This window comes from Rhinolophus sinicus, linkage group LG12, assembly GCF_036562045.2.
Source record: "Rhinolophus sinicus isolate RSC01 linkage group LG12, ASM3656204v1, whole genome shotgun sequence".
NCBI classification, from domain to species: domain Eukaryota; kingdom Metazoa; phylum Chordata; class Mammalia; order Chiroptera; family Rhinolophidae; genus Rhinolophus; species Rhinolophus sinicus.
In genome coordinates this window covers 63675179-63699163 of record NC_133761.1, presented here as the reverse complement: position 1 = coordinate 63699163, position 23985 = coordinate 63675179, and the positions used below count along the sequence as shown (strand labels likewise).

Sequence of the window (23985 nt, the reverse complement as noted above, 5' to 3'; positions counted from 1 at the left end):
TCTTCGTTGGCTAGAGCGTCCTCCCGCGCTCTGTTGCGCTGCGGGGGGGCAGCTGGGGGGCGGCGCTCGGAGGCTGTCGGGAAGTTGGCGGGTGACGTGAGGTTGACGTGCTCAGCGGCGGGTTTGCGGAGATCAGTGGCCGGCGGCCGCGGGTGCCGGGGGCGGCCAGAGTCCCAAGTGGAGCGGGGCGGTGTGTGGCCGGGGCCATGACGGGCAATGCCGGGGAGTGGTGCCTCATGGAAAGCGACCCCGGGGTCTTCACCGAGCTCATTAAAGGATTCGGTGAGCGCCCAGGGGACCGTCACGGGCCGGGGGATCACGGAGGAGGCCCTGGCTGGGTATGGAGGGGGGTTCCCTGCGGCCACCGCCGCCCCGCGTCGGAAGGCGGGCGACTCCAGAGACCGGGAGGGACTCGGGGACAGGGAAATGCAGGGCTCCCACCCGCTTTCGCGCCCCGGACGCTCGCGTTTCCGCTGTGATTGTGAGAGCCGCACCACGCGGGCGGGATCGTGTGCGTGTGCGTGTGTGTGTGTGTGTGTGTGTGTGTGTCTGTGCGCGGCCGCAGGTTCAGGATTTCGCGCTCAGTGGTTCGCTTCGCCGACCTGAGTCCTCGTCCCCCCTCCACCCCCAACCCCTTCGGCGTCGGTCTCTGCCTTTCCGCCGCCGCTTCTGTGCGCAGCGCGCTCCACGCCGGGCAGGTGCGCCCAGGCGCAGGTGTCAGGCCGGCAGCGCTGCAGGAAACGCCAGGGTGCGCCTTGTCTAGGGCGGGGAGTCCAGGCCCCAGCCGCCCCGGAGCCCGAGAGTCTAGTTCTTCAAAGCGGAGCAGCTTGAGTGTGAGGAGCCCTGTGGGCGTCCACGCGCGCACACTGCGTGGGACCCCCGGGCCACTTCGCTAGTCCTGCTCATTTTTGTCTTCCGGGGAAGGGTGTTTTCTTGAGCCAGCGCTGCAGTCTAGAGGCCATATGCTTGCCTCCTAACTTCTTTCGGCTGCATTGTTCGCCATCCTAGAACAACCACCACATTGCACTTTTTATCCTTGTTCCTTTCCCTCCGGCTCCCAGCCTCTGTTTTGTGCAGTAAGTTTATCTGTTACATTTCCTCAAATATTATTAATGGTGGTTATTATGTTGAAACTTGTACTCCTGACCAAAATTAAACGCCGATAAAGGTAGTGTCTGTTGCACGTAGCTGAATATTTGGACTACGACTTACCAAGAGTTATATTTTTACCTACTGCTATATCTCAGGCACACTGGTAAGATTTGGGAATTGTTACTGTGCTTCAACCATGACTGCTGTTCCAGGGAACTGACAAACTATAATTGGGTGTATTGATTGCTATGTCAAAGGACGTACAGGATGTTACACGGACACAGGCAGTGGGAGAGCACAGGCAGAAGCAAGAAGGAGCAGCAGTGATGTTAGAGCATGTGGCTTAAGGAACAGCTCGTAGTGACTAAAACGTCATGTGACAGACTGGAGGAGTATTTGAATGGGAAGCTGAAAGCTAAACTGAGGCCGGATTGTGTGCCATGTTGTGTATGAGAAGTTTGGATTGTCCTGTAGTCACTGGGGACTGAACTGCCAAAGATATTTGAATGCTGACATGACGTTTTTATAATCAGAAAGGGTTTACTATGTGTAGTGTGCACAGTGGATTGGAATGAAGTGAGAAGCTAGAAGAATTACAATGGCTGAAGTCTGAAATGATTGGCTTGACATAAAGTCGTGGGTTAAAGAGAGGAGGTAGATGCAGTACTTTTGCTGTATTTAAATCCACTGGACGGCTGCTAACTGGATGTAAGGAAAAATGTGAAAATGACTCCGTGGATTCTAGCCTGGGTGGCCTGTGAAGTACAAGAGAACAAGCTTGATGAACAAGAAAATGGGCTCAGTTTTGGACGTACACTGAAGTCATGCATAAGAGAGTGATATGTAAACACACCTTTTGCACCTGCGCAAATGAAAGTGAAGCAATAGCTGTTAATGGGTTGGTTCCATTAGAAGAAGAACTTTGCAAAAAGTTACATGATGGTAGTTATATATCATCATCAGATGCTTCAGAGAGAAAATAAGTTCATTCCAACCATTCCCATTTTATTTTTCTCATCCAGTTCATGGATTTAAAAAACTTTTGGAAATTCATTTTTTCAAAAGTGAAACATCTTATTGGATTCTGAATGCTATTTTAAATTTATTTTAAAAGTTTCTTCATTGGAGGAGACATTATTTGTGGATTCAGTGAGTATATAAATACACATTTTGGTGGACTGTAACATCATGGTAAAAGCAAAGTTCTTATTAAGAAACTGATGGAGCAGAACTATACTTTGAATTGGTATGGTACATACCTAATTCATAAGTGTACCAAAACTCTGATAGTCTACCAATTAAAAATAGAAGCTGTGGGTTGGCTGTTTAGCTCAGTTGGATAGAGCGTGCTGTTGATAATACCAAGGTTGCCGGTTCTATCCCCACTCAGGCCTCTGTGAGCTATGCCCTCCTTTAAAAAAACAAACAAACAAACAAACAAACAAACAAACGAAAACACTGAATTTTTGCTTCCAGCCAAGATGGAGTAAAAGGGACTGGATTTCCTTTCTTTTTCCTACAACAAATCGATAACCCCAGCATTCACTTTAAGAAACTGGAAAAAGAAGAGCAAATTAAACCTAAAATAAAAAGATGAAATAATAAAGATCACAGTTCAAATCAGACAAACAGAAAAGAGAAAAATAGTGGAGAAAATGAAACCAAAAGTCGGTTTCTCAAAGATCAGTAAATTGGGTTTATCTCTAGCCAGACTGATCAGAAAAAGGACAAGAGACACAAACAATATCAGGAATAAGAGAGATGATGCCACTACAGGTTCCACAGATATCAAAAGAATAATAAGGGAATAGACTAAACATCTATATGCCAATACATTTGACAATTAGTGGAAATATACAATTTCCTTTAAAGCCACAAATTACCAAAGCTCACTCAAGAGGAAATAACCAGTATAGCCTTACATTTATTGAATTGTAATTTAAAGTCTTTTCACAGAGACAACTCTAGCCACTGGTAAATTCTATTCAATATTTAAGGAATAGGTAATGCCAATTCTACACAACTTTTCCCCCCAAATTGGAGAAGGAATACTTCCCAACTTACTCTCTGAGGGCCAGCATTATCCTAATATTCAAACAAGACAAAAACATTACAAGAAAAGGAAATTGCAGTCCTATAGCTATCATCAACCTAGATGCAAACGTTCTGAACAAAATTTTAGCAAATCAAATCCAGTAATATATTAAACGGACACTGTGTCATGACTGAATGGGGTTTATACCTCAAATTTAGGGTTGGTTTAACATTCAAAATTCAATATAATTGACCATATTAACAAACTAAAGAAGAAAAACCATACAGTTATCTCCATAGGTATAAAAAGCATTTGACAGTGTCCAGCATCTACTAAGAATGATGAAGTGTTAGATTTTACCCTGCTTGCCAGCTAACGAGTTCGCCTGCCACTGTTTTATGGACGCTGGCAGACAAGTGTTCCTTTAGAGAGGAGGGGTTGAATTCCTTGTGGCACAAAAGACAGCAGCCAGGAGATTCACGTTTGTCTTGGTTCCCGTGTCCTCCAATTCATGGCAGTGGAGGGGGGACCCAGGTGGATGCTGCACATGCGAGTCTGTCATAGCTGAGGGGCCCTGAACTGGACGAGCTCCCAATTTTCTATGAGTAAAGAGGCTGCTGGCAAGCCTGCAGTTTCATGGGCAGCACGTAGTCTTTCCCTCTGCCACAGAGACAGACACTCCCCAGTCCATTTACTAACATCCTTGAAAAGGTGGTTCCGAACCAATCTGGGAATTCCTCTCAGGAGACAGGCAGAAAAAGGAGCAGCCCATTGAGGACGGCCTGTCAACAAAATCCATGCTTCCCACACCAAACATGCCATTCCTTCAGCTGGTCCGATTGATCTGCTCTCCTGGGCCCTTTGTACCAGGTCGCTTTCATCTCTCTCGTGCTTACGTTAAAAAGCCAGGTGGCTTTCCCCCTTCACTTTTTGTTCTGACCTTGCTCCTCTTGGTTTAAGGCATTCACCCAGGTACGGCGGCTGTGTTACTGAGCGCACAGAGTCCACCTGGGCCCCCAGCAGGAAGTGAGCAGAGTCCCAGCATCCACCACGGCTCTGGCCGGCGAGCTGAGGCAGATGGGGCGGACTTGGGCCAGCCCCGTGTTTTCTTAACACGAAGGATAAGAACTGGAAAGGCAGCGCTGAGGCCAGAACCCAGGTCTCTTGAATCATTGCTTGTTTCTCTTTCCCCTGTGCCATGTATTTACTGGACATTGAATGTACACTCGGGGATCATTAGCTATTGTGCAGGTATAAAGCGAGATGCTAAGAGTTGAGTACATACCTTGTTTTCCCTGAACAAAGAGATGAGTATGTGTTTAACATAGGGTTGTTTAAACAGTGTCACCACTTGAAATTCCACCCGTGCAAAAGATTTTGGGGCACTGTTATCCTGTGGACTTCTGTGGTTTGGTTATGATATGTACCATGTTTTAACATCTGGCCTTTTTACGATTGATTTCCAATAGCCGGAACCCCTGTTAGCAATGGCATAAGTGCCCCTCTGTGCCCTTTCCTGCACTCATAGGTACAGGGTCACGTTTACAAGGTTTTTTGCCCAACTTACTATGTGTTTGTGTCTAGCAACCTAGCAACAACCGCAGGTTGTTTCTAGTTCTTCTCTATTACAAACTATGTAGTAACTCTCCTTGTACGTATATCTCTAATAGCAGAGTGGGTGGGGCACTTCATAGATATTTGCTGAGCAGAGCCAACTGACATGCCCAAAGTCACATAGTTGGTTCACCCAACTTTTTTCTTTCCATTTAAAATTTTATTTTATTGGGGGAACAGTGTGTTTCTCCAGGGCCCATCAGCTCCAAGTCGTCATCCCTCAATATAGCTGTGGAGAGCGCAGCTCAGCTCCAACTCCAGTCACTGTTTTCAATCGTTAGTTTCAGGGGGCACAGCCTACCATCCCATGCGGGAATTGAACGGACAACCTTGCTTTTTGAGAGCTCGCCCTCTAACCATTTGAGCCATCCAGACGCCCCTCCAGAAGCCCCGTGGCAGCTCGCTGCCCTCAATCTAGTTGTGGAGGGCGCAGCTCACTGGCCCATGTAGGAATCGAACCAGCAACCCCGTTGTTCAGAGCTCGTGCTCTAACCAACTGAGCTATCTGGCCGCTGGACGTTTTTCTTTTTTAACCATTGGTTTCTGCAGGTGGTCTGCAGGCTTCTCTAGTTCTCACTTGAACATAATCTGGAATATTAGAAAGTGCCCAGACGTTGGAACTGGACGTGGGTTTTAGTTAGTTTCTTGGCATGTACTAGCTGTAGTGAATTTAAGCAAGCCACTTAGCATCCTAACCCTGTTCCATGTAATACTTGCCTTACTGGGATTAAAGAAAATGCTTTTAAAGCACTTCACACGTAGAAGGCACTAGTAAATGTAGCTTTTTTTTGCATTGCGATAATATAGCTAACATTTAGTGAACACTTAGAGCGTGCCAGGCACTGTATTAAATGTAGCTCATACATAATAAATTATGTCACTTATTCCTTATAACAACTCTGTAAGTATGGGGAACGGAGAGGTTAAATGATCATGCAGCTAGTAAACAGAGGTGCCAGGATTCACACCCCGGCAGTTTGGAGGCCACGCTCTTAACCAGCACACCATTGCTGTGACACGTCCTACGGGAGACACTTACTGGTGTCTCAGCCTTGGCTGTTGACATTTTGGACCAGATAAGTCTTTGTTGTCAGGTTCTGTCCCTTGTAGGATGTTGAGCATCTCTGGCCTCTACCCACTAGATGCCATAGCCCACTGCCCCCCAGGGGGACAATAGTGACAGTAAAAATGTCTCCAGATATTGTGTAATGTTCCCTGGGGTGGGGAGCAAAAAATCATCCTGGTTGAGAACCAATGTCCTAGAGGAAGAGCATGTTTGGGGGTAGTTGAAAATAAAAAATAGGGATTTAGGAAAAAGGTCAGAGTAAATATGTGATACAAAAGTCACTGTTAAGTGGTAGTTACTTAATACTATTTTTAAAAAGTGCAATAAGAGAAAAGAGGGCTGAGCGCAGAGCTGGGGAAGCTTAGCAGTTGAATCAAAATAGTGAATGAAAAAAGAGCCAGAGATTGATAAAAACCAAGAAGGAGCAGTCATGGGGTGGCGTTTCAGTGAAAAACTTTTGAAACTTTTTAAAATTATAAAAGTAATATATTCCCATTGTAAATACTTAGAAAATAGTAAAGAAAACAATGGGATTTGGTTCTGAACTTTTACCATTTTAATTTGTCCTGTCTTATTGCTCCTAAATATGCATTTCTTTTAGTTAATATTTAAAGGTAAAGGTATGTATTTTGTATTCTGAAGAAAGGATTTCTTATTTTAGGTTGCCGAGGAGCCCAGGTAGAAGAAATATGGAGTTTAGAGCCCGAGAATTTTGAAAAATTAAAGTAAGTATAGTTTTAGTTGTGGTAAAAATAATGTCTATACTAAAGCGAACTTTTGTGTGTTTGTTTTACTTGGATTACCGTAGGCTGAATACATTATGTCCTTCAAAGCTTGTTTCAGTCCTGGCAAGATCGGTATTATTATTCTCATTTGATAATCACGAACCTGAGACTCATAAATAAGTAACTTACAAGGGATTAAAAACTATGTCCCTGTGATTCCATATCAACAAAGTACTAACTGGTTGATTTTTTACAGCATTCACTTACTGATCGATAGGATTAGAACATGGGACACATTTTAACATAAAAGACATGAATACGAGGTCAGTCTGCAAAAGCATAATAATAGATAATGTATATTAATAGTGAAACAGAACATGTCTGTGCATTATCCTATCGCTGCTGGGGAGGTTACAGTTCAGATTCCAAATGTAGACGCCAAGAAAGTAGCTTCTTCTCCCCACCCTGACTAGAGTGACCTCTCTGAGCCTCTCCTTACCGCTGCCAAGCCTCACCCTGTCGTGCAAATGGGGGGCTAGAGGAGCTTTGACTGCTGGGAGAGTTCTTGGGGTGGGGACAGAGTAGGCTATTCACAGGGAAACGGGGACAGTTGGGATATGGCTCATGTTCTTAATAGGAAGAAGGGAGCAGTAAGAATGGGGTCGTTTGCTCCCCCTCCCCCACCCCCCCAAAGTGCAAGCATTTTGGATGGAATGAGAGACCAGCTCTAGCTGACTGATCAGGGAAGGTGAATTAAAGATGCGTCACCTGAACTGTTTTTAAAGGATAGGAATGATGTTTGTTGCAAGGAAGGGAGTTGTGGAGGAGCCTGGAGAGCATCTAGAGGGGTGATTTTCTGCCTCAAGGGCAGCAGCAGTTCCTGTAGGGAAGTGGATGACTTCATTACAGACCAGTATCCGTTCCTGCTGTAGTTTGACGATTGTTCATGAATCCAATAATCACATGAAGGTGACTCCCTGTATTTTATAACATGTACGCTGTCAGCCATAGATCCTTAAACACCCTCGGTGAACTTGATTCGTACCTACTGGACTTCAGTATGGGGTTAGCAGCTTCTCGTTTTGCTGTGTTCCTTTTTTTTTAAGTGAGGTGATACAAGGTAGAAATGAATACTCCACAGATCTGAGAACAAACCTTTCATTATAATTCTGTTTCAACTGATGTGATTTTGAGTTTTGTTACCTTTGCCTTAGGCAACATTCTAGTGGCTAAAAAGCAATAGAAACCTTTAAAAAACTTCAAATTTACTTTATTTGCATTGTATGTGTTAAGTGGCTGACTAAACTTTACCATACTGACAGTGTGTTATAAAAGAAGCAGGGTTTGGTGTCACTAATTTGTATTTTATTTTGTAGGCCAGTTCACGGGTTAATTTTTCTTTTCAAGTGGCAGCCAGGAGAAGAACCAGCAGGCTCGGTGGTTCAGGACTCCAGACTTGACACGATATTTTTTGCTAAGCAGGTACGGTCCTTGGGTGGGTACGCTGAAGTCTTGAGAGCAGTCTTTCTTACAAACAGGATTCTTGTACCTATGTGTCCTTAATGTAGCCATCCTCCAACTTTTTCTCTTAAGACCCCTTTACACTCTTTAAAATGGTTGAGATTCCCCAAAGAATTGCATCAATTTCGGGAGGCAATAATACTGGCTGTCTTCTGCCGATCATACACTCTAATTTGAGGTGTGCATGTCTGTGGATCATTAATAAAACACTGAGAAAATAAATTGTCTTCTGGTAATTACAGTCTGTGCACAAGCATCCAGGAAGGACAGTTTGGTAAAGCGTCTCTACCCAGCATCACTGTCCAGTTACCACTTCACTGAGGACAAAGCTAAGGTCCGACGTACTTGCTTCGGGTCGTGTTGCAGTGGTCCAGGGTCTGTCTGACGTCGTCTGTTCAGTCCTTCAGGAAAGAATGAGGGAGTGCCCGCAATGGGCCAGATACTGTGCTGGCTGCCTGGGGAATGATAACAGTCGTGATCCCTGCCCTCACGGTGCTTAGAGTTTAGTGGAAGAGATTACTATTCATCAGTGAAATGTAAAATTACAGAGGTGATAAGGGCTGCCTAGAGTGAAATGAAAGCCATAGTACGAAGTTTGAAAACAATCTGATGCCACCGTCAGTTCGAACACCAACTACAGAGTTCACGGACCCCCAAGACCACCCGCACGTTCTGTAATTTGCTAGAAAAACTCATAGACTTCACCAAAAGCTGTCATAGTTACAGTCATGGTCCATCCCAGGGAAAGGATACAGATTGTCCTCTCAACAGCAAGGGGGAGGTGGCGTCGGGTGGGAAGGGGCCAGGCCCATTTAGGGACCTAACTTGACAGAAATATAATCAGTAGACACCGATGTCACATATTCAATGTGTACAATTTGATGAGTTGGGAAGGAGTTATTTTCTATTCATTGTAAAAAAGTTATGGATGATAGAGTTGAAGTCCTTAGATCATAGGAATGTTCGGTGATGTCTTCGCATTAGCCTAGTGTTGGGTACATAGTCTCTCCTTAATGTGCCGTGACTTTGGAAGAATGTGTGAATGACTATGAATTTTAACATCTAACTTTCCTCCTACCAACCCATCCCCAGATAATTTCACCCGAGATAATTCTGGCCCAAGATAAGGGAGCACCGTCTCAACAAAGTTTGAGTGACTACCTTTATGAAGTCTCCTTTAAACAAAAATTTTCACCCAAATGTACTAAAGAACTGTGATTCTGATCAGAGAATTACTTTTTAAAAGAGCAACAATATTGATCGGATTCTAGATCTGTTACTTTCCCCTAATTCATCAATTATGAGACAGTTTTAAGTACAAAATACTAGAAGAGAGGAATTACGGAAGTGTGGTGTATCATCATATTTGTTTGAGAATTGGGTGTAAGAGAGTGTTTTCTAGTGGAGAAAACAGGATTATCAAGGTTTTTCAAACCTACTGTAGTTAAACGTAAGAATCTGGTGGACGTTCACAAGCCTCTGGCAACCTGAAAAGTAGAGGAATACAGGAATTAAAGAGGGAGACAGTTGAAAGTTTTCCTTCTGAAATCAGGAAGGCTATAAATAGATAACTGACCACATTGTAAAATCGTAATTGAATTAGCATTTTAGGGAAAGACTGCAATTAGAAAATGGTACTTAATTACAGTATAGTAACAAAATATAGCAATAGGACGAAGCTGTATTTTTTCGGTCATTTAGCAAGTTTAGTTCCACTCTACAGTTGATTTTGCTGGTGTTCACTCGGGTCACCTGAGGTTCTTCCCAGCTCTGTGCTTGCGACGCTGTGTGGGTGCCGCAGGCACTGTGGGCGGGGCCCTTGTCCATAGAGGTTATAATCCTGCTGGACAGGCCACGTGTGTGCACAGAACCAGTCTGGCATGGCGGCTAAGTGCGTGAGTTCCAGAACCAGGTGCCTGCGTCTGCTGGCTCTGCCCTGTGGGCAGTGGCTTAACCTCTTGGTACCTCAGCCTCCACAAATGGAAAGGAGCACGATAATACTTCTCCTTCTTCATAGGCTGTTGAGAGGACAACAAGAATTAATACATGTGAAATGCCTAGAAAAAAAGTACCTGGCACGTACTAAGTGCCACCTAAATGCCACCTCTTGACTAGACTGTAACGCCCACATGATCTGTTAAATAAACACCTAACAGTTAGATGATGACAGTATAAAGACTGTATAATTGAGTTGAAACTGTATGTGGACAGTTTGAACCCTTTTTTAGGAATTCAGATGAAGGTAAACACTATTTTAGGAGTTGTAGGATAATTTCTCGGAGAGACACAGGTGAGTGAGTTGGAGCTTGGCTGGGTGCTGGAACGCGGGTCGAAGTCAGACAGCTAGAAACGGGTTTCGGAGGAAGTGAACGGAAGGCGAGGCATCTTCTGTTGGTTTACCCAGCCTTGTTTTATGTCAGGAAAGATGGGTCTTGTTACCCTACCTGGATTGTTCTCACCGATACTCTTGAGTTCATTTCACATATTTGGTTTCCTAACATCTTCCCGTCCAGAATTTTCAGCAAATTCCTGAAACTCGGTTAGAATGGAAATTAAACATGGTTATGCTAAGTCTGTGTGAAATAAAATGGGCAAACTATTAACGTTCTTCATATTCTGGGGGTCACTGTCACCAGGTAAAAGCTGCATCTTTTACACAAACGGATGTTTTTGCTGTTGTATTTTATAGGTGATTAATAATGCGTGTGCTACTCAAGCCATAGTCAGTGTGTTGCTGAACTGCACCCACCAAGACGTCCACTTAGGGGAGACTTTAGCAGAGTTTAAAGAATTTTCACAAAGCTTTGATGCAGCTGTGAGTACAGTCTAAGTATTCCTAAAATGCCCTATTTGTGTTGTTCTTATTTTAATGGGCTGCTCTAAAAACTTATTTCAGATGAAAGGTTTGGCACTGAGCAATTCGGACGTGATCCGACAAGTACACAACAGCTTTGCCAGGTAAAGAGACTTTATTTTACGGAAACCCTGTTTCTTTCTTTGCTTGTTTGTGTCTCACGATTTTTTTTTTTCTTCACTGCAGACAGCAGATGTTTGAATTTGATGCAAAGACATCAGCAAAAGAAGAAGATGCATTTCACTTTGTCAGTTATGTCCCTGTTAATGGGAGACTGTATGAATTAGATGGATTAAGAGAAGGACCGATTGATTTAGGTAATCCGATTCCTGTTCCTGGTACTTCACTTTTGAGAAGGGAAAAGAGATTGAGTTTTCACCTCTGCTTTAGCCGCAGTGCAGCTTAGATTTTGAAGGGGAAGAGGGCTGCAAGGCAGTAAATATCAAGAAGGCTTTACGCTCTTCAGTACTTAGGAAATCAACAGAGAGGAAGGGTGTATTGACTAGTTCAATTGGAACCTTTCTTGCTAAGAGAAAAGAATGTTTAATCCATCGATGACATAATTTTTTTTAATTCTCCAGTTAACATTTAAAAACTACTTCATCTAGTGAACTGAAGTTATTATTGCCATTTTTAACCTACTGATAAGCGAGAGTAAGCATTTCTTATATTGTACTAAAATATTTTCATTGAAATTGGATCATTCAGAATCACTTTAATTCAGTGTTGAACCATCTACAAAAATATTTTTCTTCAAAGTTGCTCTTTCAGTAGCACATTAATGTGCTGTCCTTTGTGCCAAAGGTTAGATTTGTCTTCATCCCACCCTGTTTCTAACCGTAAGCAAAAATGATAAATGGTTTCTGAGGGTGAGGGTGCAATGGGTGGTTCTTACATAGTACTGAAATTAATAGGTCTATAAAAGAATCTTAACTCCTTATTGTTATCTCATTAAGTTTTCTTTTTTTGTTGTTTATTAAGTCCATTTTTAAGTCCAACAAAACCTGTTTTAATTTTATTGAATCTAATGTTATCTGAATGTTATCTGTTGTTCATAAAACTTTATACTTTCACATTAAAAAAAGTTATCATAGTTTCATTTTGTTTATACTTTTTGACTATAGAACCAATGATTTTTTTATCTAACACAGATTTACATCTTATCTCTAAATTTACAAATATTTATTTTTCTATGTCTGTTATAGAAAAGGAATAGAATATTTCTTCAGTTCTGTAGAAGTTGATTTTGTCTAGTTTAGTGATTGATCTAATTTCTGCATTTTCTCTGTTGGCTCTGTCCGGTCAGCCATTAATTCATTAGAACCATCAAATATAAAGGAAGTAAGAGAGGAGAGAGAACAGCCAGTTTTACTGTACAGCTGGTGGCTATGCTAAAACTTACGGTGAAAAAGAAGATTAAAACAATTGGATAAAATTGCTTTTGCTTTATGTGTAGATTTCAGTTTTTTATTCTATAGTTACGGTGGTGGGAAGTCTTGCAGATAAGGATTAAATCCTTATTTTTCCACTAACGTGGCTGCTGGTTTTTCTTAGTGGTCAGTTTTGTCATCTGTAAAAGGAAGGTAGTTATCCTTATTTCTCAGAGTTGCGAGTTTTAATGATAGAACTCCCTAATTCATTGCCTTCTCAAACATCTGTTCAGTAATTGCTAAGTGACGAAATAACGTGGCAGAGTAAATTAGGTTGTGCTCTTTCCTCATGTTATTACTCAGAAAATAATTGAAGCTGAACATAGCAGTGCTAAAAGGATGTTTACCATCCTGAATTTCCTAAAATGTGTATAAAAAAAGAGAGATTTTTGACCAAACTTTTGAAATAATGTCAGTGTTGACTGTATTTGCTTTCAATGCTTTCACGTTGTTTTGTAGGCGCATGCAATCAGGACGACTGGATTGGCGCAGTGAGGCCAGTCATTGAGAAGAGGATCCAGAAGTAAGTTCTCAGCTCGTTTCACGGGCACAACGCTCTGGCTCTTAAACACTTTTAACACCTTTTATTTCATTTTCATTCTAGCAATGCTTATTGAACATCTGCTTTCGATCGGGTAGTTGTGTTCAGGAAATGTATTTCAGGAAATCTCTAAATTCTACAAAGTAAGAGGTCATCTCATTTTTATGGAAGTTAAACATGCAGACCTCCACTAAGTTAGATATTTTGTACAGTGACTTTGTAGAGCTTTGTTTCTGAGCATATATTATTTTATTAAACTTTTTAAGGTAGTTATATTCACATTCAGTTATTAAAAAAAATACAGAAGTCTTGTGTACCCCTTAGCCTGCAGTGGTAACAGTGTTTCAGTCAGGGTATCGGCCTTGATGCTGTCAAGATAAGGGATAATTCCGTCGCCATGAAGATTCCTCATGTGGCTCTTTTAGAGACACAAAGGTCACCCTGCCATCCCTCCTCCCCCATCTTTCATGCCTAGTTCTATAATTTTTGTCATTTACAGAATGTTACATAAATTGAATCATATAGTATGTTACCTTTTTGGATTGGCTTCTTTCACTCAGCATAATTCTGGTGATTTTTCTAGGTTGTTAAGTTTCTGGAGATTTTTCTAGGTTGTTAAGTGCATCAGTCGTTCATTCTTCTTTTCTGTCAATGGGTAATAGTCTGTGGTGTGGATATACCTTTTTTTTTTTTTTTTTTTTTTTTTAGCCCATTTCCCCCATTGAAAGACATTTGGATTATTTCCAATTTGGGCTTATCACGAATAAAGCTGCAGTAGACACTTGGGTACAGATTTTTGTGGGAACATAAGTTTTCATTTCTTTGGGATAAATGCCCAGGGGTACCATTGCTGAGTCGTATGGTAAATGCATGTTTAATTTTTTAAGAAACTAGCAAACTCTTTTCCAGAGTGACTGTACCATTTTACATTCCCACCAGCAATGTGTGAGTGATCCAGTTTCTCACATTATTGCTAGCGTTTGGTTTTGTCCGTTTTTCATTTTCACCATTGTGATACATGGGTAGTGATATTTCATTGTGATTTTAATCCTCATTTCCATAATGACAAATCATGTTGAAAATCTTTTCATGCCTTTTGCCTGTTTTGTAATTGGATTTTTTTTTTTTTTTGACTGTGGAACCTTGAAGTTCTTCACAAATTCTAGATGCTGCTAGCCCCTAATCAGACACATTGCCTGCAGTTATTCTCTTCCAGTCTGTAGCCCATTTGTTCATCCTCCCAACTGGTCTTCTGCAGAGCAGAATCTCTTACTCCCAATGCAGTCCAACCATTTATCAAACTTTCCCACCAGGAATCGTATCTGTAGTGTCAAATCTAAGAATTCTTTGCCTAGCCTTAGATCCCAAAGATCTTTCTACTGTCTTTTCCTATAGGGTTTATAGTTAAACATTTTACATTTAAGTCTGTGACTTATTTTGTTAATTTTTATATATGGTGTGAAGTTAAGTCAAGGTTTTTTGGGGCTTTTTTGCCTCTGAATGTCCAACTGCTCTGCACCCTTTGTCGAAAGGCTGTCCTCCCTCACTGAGTCGGTCCTGCCCCCTTGCAAAAGGCCTGCTGGGCATCTTCGTGTGGGTCTGTTTCTGGGTTTACTGTTCCGTTCCATTGATCTCTCGGTCTGCCCGCTGCCAGACCACGCGGTCCTGATCACTGCAGCTGTAGGTCTTCCCATTAGGTAGACCGACGCCTCCGACTTCATGCCATTCCTTCAAAATTGTTGTAGCTATTACGACGTGGTGTAAAGTATCTGATGAAAACACTCTCACAAGAAATTGATCCAAAGACAGTAAAGATGTCTAAGGTCTAAAAACAATTGTTTTAGCTCTACTAGTTGCCCTGCCTTCCTACATATACATTTGAGTATAATCTTGTCTATAGCTACAAAAATTCTTGCTGGGGTTTGATAGGAATTGTGTCAAACATTTACCTCAATTAGAGGAGAACTGGCATTGTACGATGTCGAGTCTTCCAATCTATGAACCACGGGATCTCTCCCCATTCACTTGGATCTCCCAGAGAATCATGAGTAATCACAGTCGATTACTTTAATTGTAATAGTGTTACAGTTCTTCATTACCTTACAAACTTCTTTTTTTTTTTTTAATTTTTCTTTTTAGGTACAGTGAAGGTGAAATTCGATTTAACTTAATGGCCATTGTATCTGACAGAAAAATGATATATGAACAGAAGATAGCAGAGTTACAAAGACAGCTGGCTGAGGTTTGTGGCATGTTTTTAAGTGAAGAGTTCCTAGTTATTCTCAGGGAAAGTATTTGCTTTTCTTTCTCTCCTTCTTTCCCTTCCTTGCTTTTTTTTTTAAAAAAGTATATATATAGATTTAATCTAGTGTCCTGAGCGGTGTTTTAAGAAAACATATTCTGGAGTCAGGCTGCCTAGATTCAGCCCCTGGCTTTGTCATTTAGCGGATGCAAGAATTTGAGTATATTTCTTTGTGCTTCAGTTTCTTCATGTGAAATGAGGATAATAATGTTTACCTTACAAGGTTTTTGTGAGGATTAAGTGAGATAGTGTATGTTAAACCACATTGAACAGTGACAAATAGTAAACACTAAGTAAGTGTTAGTAATCAACTCTTTACTGTAATTTCATTATATTATATAATTAAGCAAGTTAGAATATATTTCTCACAGAATTAATTGGGTACATTCAGATTCACCTATACTCTTTACTAGTCTTTATGACTGATTATCTTTCTATAGTAAATGTGACTAGAGAAGAGAATTAGTAATAGACCCAAAGACCTTTTTTACATTTCTTTGATCACATTTTCTTAAGAGTATTTTTAAGCAAAGTTATTTTACAGCTGAACCAAAGATTATAGCAATACAGTATATTACACTGTAGATTGTTTTTAGGTAAACATATGTATTGTTATAAAATGTAGAAATATGGAAGGTACTGCCTACAGCTTTTATCCTTTAATATCACAGTTATTAGGCTGGTATTTGTCACCATATTAAGGGTAAAATTGGAAAAGAATTGTACTATGTTTATCAATTTGAAATATCCTTGACTTAAACCTCAATTACTAGGGTGTGTTATTTTTTTCTTTCCCCTAAGGAGGAACCCATGGATACAGATCAGGGTAATATGTTAAGTGCTATTCAGTCAGAAGTTGCCAAAAATCAGATGCTTATTGAAGAAGAAGTACAGAAATTAAAAAGATATAAGGTATTTTTTTTCATTTGCTCCTTTAATGTTTTAATGTAGAGTTGTATATTTTGACATGAAGATATGTCGAATGCTTGATTGTTTTTCTCCCATTATTGACTAGTTTTCAGAATAATGAGTTGATTCTCTGGCACCCTGCAAAGGTAACTAGTGAGGTTTCTTTGTCCTTTTTGTTTTTTCGGGTTCACTGCAGTTGTGATGCTCCAGTTATCCCACCTTTGGCCATTAGGAGGCGCTTCAAGCCGTCTCCTGAGTCCTGACATGACTCTTCATCTCTGGTAGCTTCCAATTGCTTTCTAGATGACAAGATGTTTCGGACCCATTTGTACATTTTGTGCTTCAGACTCAGAATCAGCCATTTTTTCGAGAAGCCTGAGTCCTGCTGGTGGGAAGTGGTGAGCCCAGGGTACTCAGTGACGCTGAGGAGTCATAATTCCCAGGCCTGTCAGAATTATGACATGGCCACTAAGAGATACATTTTTGTCTGTTTCTTGTTTTATTTTTGAAGAGAAAATTCAATGTGAATTCATGTTAATACTTAATTGTAGGTTAAAGGGCATTTGCATCTTTTCAGCTGAAAACACTGGTTCCTAGCAACAGTAACATAATTACTTGCTTAATGCTACATAGGTATAGCACATGTATGTATGATTAATATTTATATGCCTTATGCTGTATGTAGAATGCTTGTGCACGTGTGTGTGTGTGTGTGTGTGTGTGTATGTATAAAAAAGGTTCAGTACAACACCAGCATTGTTAATAACAATTGAAAGTTTTCTTCTTCATTTTTTCCTTAGGTTATATCCCATTTTAAATGAACAAATTACTGTTTTTAAATTCATCTGAAAAAAATTTCTCATGGTGTGGTTCTCTTACCAATGTGATACACAAATGAGTTTGTTTTATTCTGCTTTCCAATTATTGAGGTTAAAGTTTTTTTTTATTTAATTATGTCAAACATTTGTATAATTCAGTCCAATATAAAGCAAGCCTATCTTTAATAATATCAATCTCCTTCACTTGGAGTCTGTCTCTGATAAGCTTTCCTCAGAGAGAGCGCAAAGAGTGAAGGGAACTTTGAATTTTGTATGGCTTGGGAAATGGTACTTATGTCATTTGTCATGTGTGTGTAGAAAAAGCGTTGTTCTTTATTTAAAGCTCAGTGGAAGGCAAGGAGTGTCCTTTTTCTTTTCGTTGCTCACTACAGTGCTTTGCATCACACTTAACAGCCACCAGTGATTGTTAAGTAAAATAATGGACCTTGGACTAGCAGGATTTCTTCAGGTGGAAGTGGCAGGGGCTGGCTCCAGAGTATTCCAGGCAGGGAAAAGGGAGCCAAGTTCAAGGAGACAAGAAAGTAAGGGATGAAAGTTTGAATATTTACCTTTCATTTTATGTGATATAAAAAAACAACTACCTGTCATTTATATACTCTTATGCAGGGGTTATTACCTAATTGATTTTTAATATTTGCCTAAAATAAGACACAAACTAGGTTTTCAGAATCTTTCCCTGGTACATTGTTTAAGAATCATTTGGTCAGAAAAAGATAAAATGATCCTCATTTTGATATGAAATGAATATGTATTAAGAATTTGTTTGATTTCTTAATGAATTGAAGGAATCTGGAAAATGTCACAACTAGTTCAAATGAGAAATCAAAGCAGCTCAAATTTATATGAAGTAAAGGAATGTTGAATTCACAAAAGACGGAAACTGGTTTTTGTGTGTGTGGGAGAAGGGGATGATCTCTGCCAGACAAAACATCACATAGCTCAGGGCAGTAAAAGGCTGGAATCACGTAACTCGGGAGGTTGAGCTCTAGACAATGCAGAGTTTTCCATTAAAACACATTTCTCCCTCTACAGTCTACCCCCTATGATAAAAACCATTTAAAGTAAGATTATTCTTGATCACAAAATAAAGCTGGTCTCAATAGGCTATTCCTGATTATAGTTCTAGTAAGCAGTGAAAGTGCCGATTTATCCTGTTGGTTGTAAATTCACTTGCCTAAGCAAGTTCAGTTTTCATAAATAATCTTAGACTAGACTTTGAAAAGCCTCTGTTATCTGCTGAGCCCAGAGTACTAGGAAGCCACACCCAAGGTGCTCTGCACGTGTATTATTGTATTAGTCTTTATTCTCAGTACAAACTGAATCTCATTATTTCATTTTATTTTTCTTTTGAGAATGGGGGTTTTCTTCCATTTCTATTTTGAGTTGGATGCAAAATTAAAATGTCAGAAACTTGGTGGAAATGTAGTTAGTGTGGTTTGATGTTTGCTTTTTTTCAGATTGAAAACATCAGAAGGAAGCATAATTACCTGCCCTTCATCATGGAGTTATTAAAGACGTTAGCCGAACACCAGCAGTTAATACCGCTGGTAGAAAAGGTAAGGCTTTGTTGGTGAGTACGTAAGTAGCATTTAGATTCCCCCAAACAGACTGTTTTCTGGCTTGATACTCGAGGTAAAATTGGTTGAAGCTTTTTTATTTTTATGTGTTTGCTTTTACCTATTGTTTCATATTCTAGATGAGTGTTAGTTTAGTCCAATACTGCTTTAGTCTTCAAGGATCCCGTGTCACAACTCAGGTTGTGTTGTGTTAGAATAACATCGAAAACATTTTCTTTTCTGTAAAAACAAATTTTAATGTTAACAATTGATGTAATAGATTTTTTTTCCTTATTTAACAAAAATTTGAATAATCATAGAATTTAGTGCTAGGTGGACATTGAAGGGAGAAAAAAAATATAGCCAAGACTAAGAAATAGGTTTTCTTATTGCTAAGCTAGTATTCTTTCCACTGAGGGAAAACTAACATAGGTTAGTGAAAAATTCTAAGATATTTTTCCTTTGACATGAGGCACTTAAAATAGTTATTGGATGAATGAAAAGCATTTAGATTAGATTAGTTTTTAAGTTTATACTGTAAATCAGTGTTTCTGAAAGTGACCATCCCTGGATTCACTTTAAAGTACATGTTACCTGGCCCCTCCCCAGTAATTCTGTTATGGGGGCAGGAATATTTAATAAGTCCCCCCCTCCCCAGTTCTAATGCAGCTGGTCTGTGTACCCCATTCTGAGAAACACTTTGAGAGAATAGTACTAGGCAAACAAAATTTTGGACAATTAAGTGAAAGACCAGAATACATGGTAGGTATATTTTTCTCATTAATTTGAAAGTTTATGAAGCAAAGATACATTTCAACCCAGCTGTTTCATATCAGCATGTACTCCAAATAATGTGAAATGTGAGTTAATGTCTCGTGTATACCTTATTGCCTGGATCCTGAAATGTGTGCTGCAACTTTTACTATTAAATATGAAAAAACTATTGCACAACGCTGCTAAATCTTCTCTTTTGCATCTAGGGTTTTTTATTCATGCATCTTAGGGCATTAGAATTACAAAGTCCAAGAAAGGAAACCGATTCTTAAAATTTTAGATTAACAGTTAGGGTCCTGTGATCCTCAAAATTGCTCTGTTAGCAGAGTAGCTATGATGTTCTTTGTAGAAAACACTACAACATATTTCTGTACTAAAAACAATAAACAAAATAATAACGTAGACTGTTGTGCTACATCATATAGATTAGGTTTTATGTACAGGTAAATATTAGTGACCAGTCATATGTTATTAGAGAAATTTTAAATGTATATATGTACATTTTGCTTTAAAATTGGTCTGTGAATTTTTTTTGCAAATTAGGAAAAGGACAGTTCTTGTTTGATTTTCATGATAGTATGTCCCCAGACTTGGAACAAAGCCCGGAGAACAACAGCTTTGGCTTCTGTTAGAAACGTACTTCCTTAGCTTGCGCTGTTTTGGACACAAGGTGGCAGTATCTGAACGCCCAGTGTTGGGGGGATGCCCATCAGCCTGCCCGTGTGTTTGCATCTGTGCTGGCTTCTGCCTGTTTCTCCAGACGGTTCCTGGATTGTTAATATTGCACATTTAATATTGCAATACGTTTATTTCTTGTACATGTGCGATATTTGGCATCTCCCTAGATAATGAAGGGACTTCAGATTGATTATTTGGTTAAAATTTTTGAAACGTTTTAATTATTCATCATTTATCTAGCTGCAGCTATATTCCAGGCTCTCTGTTAATGTCTGTAGCCATGAATAAGGCACGTCTTCTCTCTGAAGCGACTCATGATAATGATAAATAAGCTATTCTAGTACTGTGATATTAGGTTCAACTCATTTATTCAAATATGCAGAAACATAGGATTTTTCTTAAACTCCGTTTTAATGAGAAGTAGGCACATGTAAATATGTTGTTTTGAAGTCTTTATGAATATGACTTTATGGTCTGGATAATGGTGTATTTTAAAATAATTATTTTATAATAATACATTTCAACTTTAGATAAGAAAGAACTACAAACCAAACATGATTTTTTTTTTTTGTGGAGGACAGAGTAGACATTCATAATTGTCCAGGAATAGTCCGTTGCAAACTCTAGAAATCTTACAAACAATGCATTTTAAGCCTTTTAGCTTAAGAATACCCTCTGACATTTTATTTTAATATGATCTAAAACAGACTTTCAAGATTTTATAGCACACTATCTTTAATTTCTAGGCAAAGGAAAAACAGAATGCAAAGAAGGCACAGGAAACCAAATGAAGAAGATGCTTTGGGATATGTTCACACTTCTGCTTCTGCACTTATTTTCATGGAAACATTAAGTTTGAAGAACTTTGAGCAACACCCTCTTGACTCTGCACGTTTGGCAGCAGTACCCGTCTGTCTTGTCTGTAGTGCATGGACTCATACACCTTCCCTACTGCATCAATTGCATGTAGTGCCTATTAAATAAAAGGATGCTAAGAGTGCCTGCCCAAACGCCATTGTGTGACATTGGATCTGAGGACATAGAAGTACCGTAATGAACCTAGAAAATGCACAAATGATAGTCTCTATCTGTAACTGTTACAATTAATCTTTCGATCTCATAGCTCAGTTAAATGCTTAAAATGTATAAATGTCAGATCTTGATTAAACTGGACCTCTTGTTTCTTTCCATCATGATCTAATGAAAAAAAAATCAGTATTTCTGTGTTTGATAGCTAAATATTTTGAGGGTTTTAAAACTGAATTTTATCTCCCATACCAATTATTTGAAAAAGTATGATTTTAATGAAAAGCATTTGAAAAGGACAAAAGTACAGTTTCTAGTGATTTTCACTGCTGCCAGTAGAAAAAGTAATAAACATCCCAATTTTATTTTCACAAACTTTCTTGAAGTGTTTGGGGTTATTTATTTATGTATTGTAGAATTGTCTCAGGAAGGCATATTATTTTCAAAGCAAAATTTCAGGCAAAGAACACATCTTAAAGATTTTTGGTCTTACTCTCAGTTTTTTAAGCTGTTAAGCTGTATCTTTGTAAAAAATGAGGTGTTTGACAATTCAGGGTTATCTGCTTTTTTAAAAAAGGATGGTAATGGTGGAGGATCCTTACATGCCAATTTGAACAAAATTAGTCCTGTCCAGTAGTTTCTAAGAGCCATATACAGTTTGCCCACAGTGGAGTTTTTTACATTGCTTTAGGGAATTGCTTTGTTTTTTATTTTATACAAATAACATTGTAGTCTTGCTCCTAATCTTTTCCAAGTTAAATTTTAAAGGAAGTTTTATAAAACTTTTTATAAAGGAAGTCTTTTTTTTTTAAGGCACATTTCTAAAATTGGTACATGACTTTTCAGCATTGTATTATGGAAAAGTTTAAACATATGTAGGGAGACTGTACCCATCTATCTTCAAACACATGAAGTTTTTTTTAAGGATTGTCTTTAAGCTTACTACATTGTGGTATTACATAATGTCAGAAAACCCGGTCGGAAATTGAATAGAAAAATTAGTGAATTATTTTTCATGTATAATTTCAGGTGAAGGTAATACAGAAGCATTTGTAGTTTTTCATTTGTTTGTGGGTAAGTATATCTTGTTCTGGGGATGATAGTAATTATGGAGTGTTTTCAAAGCCATGATACAATTTTAAAAATGGTTTCGTAAGAATTATTTTAGGCTCATCTTGATCCCATTCATTTATTTCAATTTCTGTATCCTCTTTTATAGAGGCTTAAGTTTTTTAAAGCAATACAGGGAGTATTGTAGTAAGGAATATCCAGCAATTAAGACCATGACACTGGCATAAGTCAGTGGTCTAGAAGAGAGAGCGTAAAAACAAATACACATTTCTGTGGTCACTTGATTTTTGACAAAGGTAGCAAAGCAATCCAACAGAGAAAGTCTTTTCAACAAATGGCACTAAAACAGAGAAGCATCCATGTGAGAAAAAATGAATCATGACCCCCCCACCTCACAAAAATGAATTTGAGATGGATCATAGACCTAAATGTAATCACTAGAGCTTTTTATGGGAAAACATGGGTGAGTATCTTTGTGACTTGGTGGCAGCAAAGGTTTTTTGGGGTTATTTATTTATGTATTGTAGAATTGTCTCAGGAAGGTATATTATTTTAGGTTACAGAAGGCAATACATATAAACAATCCAAAATTAGTGTTCATCAAAATTTAAAACTTGGTATTGAAAGATGCTTTTAATAAGAGTAACTAGGATCATATGACATTTAAAAATAGCTATGAAACTAATGTGTAAGTAGGTGTAAGGATTTGTTCGATTCCTTGTTAATCTAATTCTAATAAAATTCCTTGATAAGAATTTCCATAACTTAAGAATGGTTATCTTCTTTGATGGTTGCAAATGCAGTGTGACCTATCGTGATACTTTATGCCAGTGAATAAAGAAATACGAATTGTCCTTACTGGGTCCTAACTCATGATGCCAGTGGGTAGAGAGAATAGGGGAATAAAGAGTAATCGAGAAATATATGTATAAATGTTAGTTATGTGGAAAGTTAAAAAAAAGGAGGATTTAAAAGAAAATCTCCTTTGGTCATTTCACTTTTGCCCTTTCTAAATTCTCATTCAATGGTTGATTGGGCAGGCAAAGGCCTTTCCATTCGGTCTTAGGCCTCTTCAAATAGCCAGCCAATTCTAAGGGATACATTTCGGTTACTATAAACAAAGAAAGCTTGCCAGCAGCTGTGGCCCTGGCTAGTCTCACCTCATATGTTTAGTTCCCAAGACAGCTGCCCTTTCCAGCAAAGAGCTGTCACCCTGACTGTGCCACTAGAATAGACATATTTGTTCTGAGGTCGTGAACTCGGGGACTTGCTCCCCTATTTAGACCCTGAGACATATTTCTGTGTGTTAACAGTGTTATTCAGACTAATACCTTTACTTAATCCTGTTAGTTGCCTAAATGTCAAGATACATTCAGAAATTTTTTTGTAGGAAGGTTTTGTTTTTCTTGAGGAAAACAAATGGCTTTTAAGATTTTCCCTTAAATTTAAGGAAGAATAGCAGAAAGAAAATTTCTATCACCTATATATCTACCAGCAGGAAGGACTACGTTAACATTCTTATATATTCAGTGATCCTTTTCCCGTATTTTACACACATCTTGGTTAGTATTGCATGTCATCTGAAAAAGATTTATGTAGTATAAATTATTTTTAGTTGATGATAATGCAATTAATTGTTTTTCTATTACTGACAACTTACAGGAAACAAACCACTCTAGCTATTTTAAGAGGAATGGGGACTAATACTGGGCATTTTCAAACTACTTAGCTCCTTAGAAAGTCAGTGGAAGGTTTGCAGGGGTGAGCTCAAGTTTGGGTCCCCAAAAGTGACTCCCAACCAAAGGTACAGTACTGGCCCAGCAGGGGACAGTCTGGGATCCAACGTTGGAATTACTGAGGTTAGAAGATGCTGCAGTCATGTTCTAGGAGTGAGCCCGCCCCAGCTCTGTTGGCACCTGGTGACTCTACACTGCATTGCACAGTCAACCCCT

General features: G+C 39.3%; 1 protein-coding gene across 3 annotated transcripts; it reads left to right on the top strand.

Moving 5' to 3' along the window:
* Positions 1-70: 70 nt before the first annotated feature.
* Positions 71-21341, top strand: UCHL5 (ubiquitin C-terminal hydrolase L5). 3 transcript variants are annotated; one of them, XM_074317049.1, is made up of 12 exons: positions 94-282; positions 4088-4286; positions 6469-6532; positions 7909-8014; positions 10743-10868; positions 10950-11011; positions 11094-11224; positions 12797-12860; positions 15018-15120; positions 15982-16092; positions 18386-18484; positions 20683-21341. In XM_074317049.1, exons 6-12 carry the CDS (start codon positions 10950-10952, stop codon positions 20725-20727), a joined length of 615 nt encoding a protein of 204 aa, XP_074173150.1. In that variant the 5' UTR covers positions 94-282; positions 4088-4286; positions 6469-6532; positions 7909-8014; positions 10743-10868; the 3' UTR covers positions 20728-21341. The 3 variants fall into 3 exon arrangements, with proteins under 3 accessions (XP_074173149.1, XP_074173148.1, XP_074173150.1); XM_074317048.1 differs by lacking the exon at positions 4088-4286 and having other exon boundaries at positions 71-282; positions 15985-16092; XM_074317047.1 differs by lacking the exon at positions 4088-4286 and having other exon boundaries at positions 71-282.
* Positions 21342-23985: the final 2644 nt, after the last annotated feature.